Genomic DNA, 6,632 nt, shown 5'->3' on the forward strand with positions numbered 1-6,632 from the left:
AAATCAACGTAAAAGAGTTATTTAATGACCAATAATCAAAAAGTAGAAACTATAAAAAAAATTAAACAATGGGTTTATTTTTTATCGGTAATACTAAAAAGATAATAATCAGAAATTAACTTATTTAACCTAATGTATATAATTTCATATAAATAACATCTATAAATATATACTTATTAGTTATTATATATAATATTATACATTTATTCCAACAATAATAATTAATAATTAGTAATTAAAAATATGACAGTTTTGAGTTGATTGGGGCTGATTTATTTTATTTTTTAAACGTTTTTTAATTTAAAAAAATATAGGGTAAATAGACGTTGGTAGAATTCTTATTGCTAACTTAGCGAAATTGTTTTAATTTTTATTACATTTAAGTTAGTTATTATTACATGAAAAAGTATATAGAACCAAGAGGTGATCAGCAAAAAAGTAAACAACTTAACTAATTTATAATTATATTTAATTAATTTTATTTATTTTAAATTTATAATATTTGATATTAATTACTTCTCACCCCAAATTAAAATTTTGAATGATACGTTGGAGAAATAAGGGCGGAATTACAAAACTTCCAACAATCTCGATTCGTAGTATATAAAAAAATTTATAAAATATATAAAAAACATCCATTTAGTATGAAAAAGAAACATTTTGATACTTAGTAGAAGAAACATCCTAATACCTAGCATAAGCACCATCTAGAGAGAAATTTTGGATTCACCCAAAGACATTTGGCTGGTTTTTTGCTGATACCCTCTTGATTCCTAGCATTTTTGTTATTACATTATTACCTGCAATGTTTTGGGACACTCCAAGAATGATGTGAGTAGTGCTGTTTCTGATTCTCTGGCAATGCCGTATAATTTCTCCAATCATCAAGCAAGATTTTAAGATCATCGATTTTATTCTGCAACCCTTTGCAACAATTGGCATGCATTGTGCACACTTGGTTGAAGTCCTTGCTAGGTTGGCAAAACCCTCCAAAATATGTTGTGCTTAGGAACCTAATCTTCACATTCATGGCGGAAATGTTAGGGTGCATCTTGATCATGTTAAACGCATTTTGATCATGCATTCTTCGGTATATTCTGCTTGAGTTGAACCAGAACTTGTAGAGCCAAATGCTTCTCTCATTAGACTTCACATAGCTGAAGCCTGTGTTTGGAGCGTTGTTTAGGTCCGTCGAGTTTCCATTGAAATCGTCGCAAGAACTTTGGAAATCTGCATCTCCATAAAATTGTTTGAACGGGTTCCTTAGCCACATTATATCTGTATCCTATGAAAAAAATTAAAGATAACATTTTATTCTCTTTATAATTGATTCATCATTCATGTATTGACATTTACTTTATATATAATATTGGAAAATTTTTATAATGATTTTTTTATTAATTTTGATAACTATAGCTACACTGATTACAATGGCTAAATGATTTTTTAGTAACACTTAAAAAAACATTGCTAAAATTAAAATTACATTTTTTAAAAGACATTATTAAATAGTAAAAAGTTTTTATTAAAGTTTATAATCACCCATATTGTTTTAACTATAGTTATCATTACATGTTACATTTTAAATATACAAATTTTATAGTTCTAAAAATTGGGTCAAATTTAATTATATTTAATTCAATTCCAATTAAAATTTAATCGAATCTCTAATTCTATGATTCAATAACGGGTTCAATTTTTATTACCTGACAAATTTTACATTTGAAAATATTTTTAAATGTGCATTTTACTGAAAATTAAGTAATATTGATTATATGCAAAACTAGCTCCCGATGATGCATTATTTTGTTAAGAACTATGAGTGTGCAAAGAAAGAAGAAATAAATGTATATATGTACCGTAAAGACAAAGCTGTAGCCGAGTTCAAGAACAGTGGAAAGAAAATCAATCTTTCTCCACACAATGTGGAGGTAATCTTTTGACATAAAATATGCTTCGCTTGCTGTGAAATTCTCACTCTTTGATTCAATTTGATAACAATGTGGGTGTATGGCTTGGCAACGTGCATGTGCCTTTTGGTCCCAATTAATTACCACCAAATGATTTAAGAAGTGTTGTGTCTCGTTCCCAATTCGAAAACTCTCTAGGAACACATCAAATATTGAACCTGGTTCTGCCCATGCATCATTCAAATTTGTTATTATAACTGTCTTATCCTTCATTGATGCTTTTCTTAGAACACTCTCTAGCACCGTCTCGTTCTTTTCCTGTTACGTAAATTAAAGATGATGATCATCATGAGACAACATTATTTACAATGTCATTAAACACTGAGTAATGCTAAAAGATTAATATTGTAACAGTCAATTTCAATTAACATTATAATAAGTTGTCAAAAAAATTAATATAAAATTTACTAAAAATAAGTGTTTGTTAATTTTAGATGTTTTTATTTTTAAGAATTTCGAAATTTATTTTTTCTAATGTTTAATGTTCACTGAAAACATTTTCAAGATTTTTTCTTAAGCACCTAATAAACAAAGATTAAGTTTAATATGTACATATATACTGTCTAGCTAAAGGGGCTGATTCTAATTAATTATTATAGGTTAATTAATTTGAGTCTAATTTAGTCCTTGCATCGTATCTGGGATGGGGCGGCGGAGTTTATTTTATCTAACATATTCTTTAATCATGTGAGAGATTGATAAGTATAATGTGGACATAGCTAGCTATAGCCTATAGAGAAACTTTTAAGGTAATGAACAATTCAGTTTGACAATTATTATATATGATTTTATTCGTGAATCATCGAAATATATAGGATTTTTAATTCACAATTTGAATTTCAATTTGACAACTATATATATGGATCAAATAAATGCCTAAAAGTCAATTACTTCCAACGTTGTTTTGGGTTATAACCAACTTTTATGTGTACTACATTTCTAATTGTCTTCATCAAGCTCTCACTAAAAACAAAATAAAGGACGAAAGCAAATTTAAACAATATGACTTTTAACATCGTTTTGCGGAGTACTCAAGATTATGATATTTATTTGCATTGGTTTAATTATTTTATTAATTTTTATAATTTTATTAAATTTATAATTAAATTTTTATATTTTTTAATTAGATTATTATATTATTTTTTATTTTGTAACTCATTTTTTATGTCAAAAATATTAAAATTAATAAAATATTCCTTCTAAAAAATATATTATTAAAAATCTAATTAATTATTAATTGTAGATATTTTTAATTTGTAAAAAAAATTCTAATTTTGACATTTTTATACTAATAAAGACCTAATTATAAAATTAAAAATAATATAATATAAAAATTAAATTAAAAAATATAAAAATTTAATTATAAATTTAATAAAATTATAAAGATCAATAAAATAATAATTTTTTTTTCATCATCACTTTATTATTCTTATGACTAATTGGTATATTTAACAGTAATATTATGACATAACTTTATCTAATACATATCCTATTGTCCATTGAATCTAGATATCTTTTATTAGAATGTCAAATACCCTATACATACACAGTCTAACATACTGAAAAATTATATGAAACTAATTTTAGTTAATTAATAATAATTAATTTAAAATTTATAGTGTATAATTTAGGATATAGAAATAATTATTTATGATTTAAAATTTAAAATTTAATAAATAAATAATTTAAAAAAATAGCTAAAATTAACTTAAAAAATTAATTTTCTAACATACATTACTCATATACAAATAAAAAAAAGTGAGATAGAGACATAGAGCCTTGCCGTTGTTGAGGGAGTGATGAAGTATTCTGAGAGAATAGGAATTCCAAAGGGAGAAGTATAGTTGCATAAGAACATCAACGCCAAAACAAGACCAACAAAGAAGATGAAGATTTGCATGGGCCTTCTCACCAACAAGTTACTATGACCACCTCTTGCAACCAAACCATTATTAGAGTCAACAGTTGTCTTCATTGCTGAATTTGATAGCTGAAAAGTAGGGTGCTGAAAAAAAAAAAAAAAAAACCATAAAATGGATTAATTAGAATGTGCTTTAATTTTCCTTGTTAGGGGAGTGACTTATATAGAGAAAACAAAAATGAGGTGTAATAAATCATTTCTCTAGATAGAAATTGCATTTTACGAATAGTTATATATTTAATATATTTTTTTATTCAAGAATTTTTTATATATTTGTGTGAATTTTTTATATATATAAACTTTTTTTTTATTCACTTTATGTTGATTTAAGAATTAAATTTTAAACTTTTAGATTATAGAAGTTCTAATACTATATTATGATATTATTATTATTTTTAATAACTTATATTGATAAGGGAATACGTATAAATGATTATGTTTCTAAGTAAAAAATTCGGTGACCACTCTAAGAGAGAGCGAGGTACAGCTAATCTTCTAAAAAATATTTACAAAATTTAGCCGAATTTTATTTTAACAAATTGCAATTTCATTGAGTTATTTTATGTATTTCAACTTTTAAATCTCCTCTCTCTGAAATCCTCCCTAAAACGTTGATCTCCTTTCTCAAGTTGTCACCATCTCCCATGCATGACATCTTCTTCCTTTCTCAGCAATTGAGGATGGTGTGGTTCAACGCAGAAGCAAGGTTCGCACTTTGGAGGACAAGCTGGCACTAATAATCTATCTCTTCTTTTTCTTTTCTTTTTGCTTTCTTTTCCCCTCTCTACAAAGTATTTTAATTAAGGCATAACTAGTATTTTAGTTCATGATTATCCAAAACTAAGTGAGAAATCAAAATGACATTAAGTGTAGTACTACTTTCTCTTTGTCATAACTCATAAGCCCCTCAATACATGGAACAATAGATTAAAAAAGTGGTAATAATCCTTTGAATTTTTCATTTAGTCTTTATAATATTTAATAGGTTTAATTGTTATGTTGGTTCATATACTTGTACTAAATTTTTAATTAAATTTTTATATATTTTTAAAATTTGATCTCTATATTACTTTTAATTTTGTAATTAAATTATTTTTATGTTAAAAATATTAAAATTAACAGAATGTTTCTTTTAAAATATATTTGATCAAAAATTTAATTAAATTTTTAATTATGAATAGCTTCAATTTGTGAAAAAATATTCATTTAACTTTAATATTTTTTATACTAAAAAAAATTTAATTATAAAATTAAAAGTAAGGTAGAACAACTCAATTAAAAAAAGTATAGACTTAATTATAAATTTAATAAAATTATAGTGATCAATAGAATAATTAAACCTATTTAATATGAAACAAAGGTTGTTTGTTTTCTCCAGAATGAATGAAGTTGCCTACAGAGGGTTTCGGTCTTTTGGAGGAAGAAATGATTCAAAATTGAGAAACAAAAAATAGCGTGGTGAAATTGTAAGTTGTGAAATAAATTTTGTGAATATTTTTGGGAAGGTTACCAATACCCCTCTCTTGAATAGGGCCACCAAATCCTTGGCCAAAAAAAAAAAAAAAGAATAATAAAACTTGAAACAGAAACACATACAAGATAATAATTATTCATAAAGGAGGAGCTTACAGTAATTGAGAGATGAGAACGCCCTTCGGCCACTTGAATACTCCTTTCAGATGTGATAATTATTAGTTCCTTTTCCACTTTCACTTTGTTGGCTAAAATTCATACTTTTTAGAGTTAAACCTATTTATAAGTTAATGTGATCTAAATGAATTATCATTTCGTGAGGGTTTCATATTTAGATTTGAATTGTTTGTGCTATATATACTATAAAACTGTTGCTTTATTTGTGTATCACGCGTTTAATTTGAAAATTATTAAGGGGATTACATATAATTCTGGAGTCAGATCATAACCGTCCATATTATTACTAAATATGTATGAGAGTCAGAGAGAAGGGGATTAATATGTAACAAAACTAAATCAAATTAATTTTCATATAAATTCAAATCTTATCTTATTATAATTTGTTTTTCAAATATTCATAAATCAAATAAAATCATTTCATTTCAATGAAAATCAAATCATTTTTATTTTTGTTCTTCATTACATTCCAAATTAACCGAGCCATGTTAGTTATATTCAATTAATCATGTTAAGTATATATAAAAAATTAACTAATAAATAGTCACTCGTATAAAATATATGTTAAAATATAAAATATATATAAAAAAATTAAATTACGCATGTATTTATACATTAATAACTAATTTTTTATTTACACATAATATTTCTATATATTTCATATAACATACATATAATGCATGACCAGTGAAGAATATTATTTGATATATCTAAAGAAATTAATAAACTAGTAAGTGTTTCTTAAAAAATCAAAGCGTGTATTAATTTATATTCATTTCACTTCTTTTTCATAGTTACAAAAGAGTCAAAGTTTCTTGTCTTATTATTACTTCTTTGTAATAATTATTTTTAGTTTGCTTTTAATTTACTACTTTGTAACATGGGTGTCGGGACCATGCATTAAGAAACTGGGAACCTTGGAACACAATGTGAGAAGTACTTATTTGGTTTAATTTGACCAAGTTGAGAGGACAATTTGAGAGATTGCTCAAATACGTTGTTTGCTACAGAGACACCATAAAGAAAATTTAATGCAGTTACTAAACATTTCCGATATATAATATAGAATAAATGAATTCTGAAGCTGAAAA

At 25.1% G+C, this 6,632-nt stretch overlaps 1 protein-coding gene across 1 annotated transcript; it reads right to left on the reverse strand.

Moving 5' to 3' along the window:
• Nucleotides 1-690: 690 nt before the first annotated feature.
• On the reverse strand, nt 691-3,950 carry LOC107642055 (uncharacterized protein At4g15970). Its single transcript, XM_021124442.2, has 3 exons — nt 3,754-3,950; nt 1,860-2,228; nt 691-1,285 (listed from the first exon to the last, which is right to left on the reverse strand). The coding sequence occupies exons 1-3, from the start codon at nt 3,943-3,945 to the stop codon at nt 797-799; spliced, it is 1,050 nt and encodes a 349-aa protein (XP_020980101.1). The 5' UTR covers nt 3,946-3,950; the 3' UTR covers nt 691-796.
• Nucleotides 3,951-6,632: the final 2,682 nt, after the last annotated feature.

This window comes from Arachis ipaensis, chromosome B5, assembly GCF_059453495.1.
Source record: "Arachis ipaensis isolate K30076 ecotype BB chromosome B5, ASM5945349v1, whole genome shotgun sequence".
NCBI classification, from domain to species: domain Eukaryota; kingdom Viridiplantae; phylum Streptophyta; class Magnoliopsida; order Fabales; family Fabaceae; genus Arachis; species Arachis ipaensis.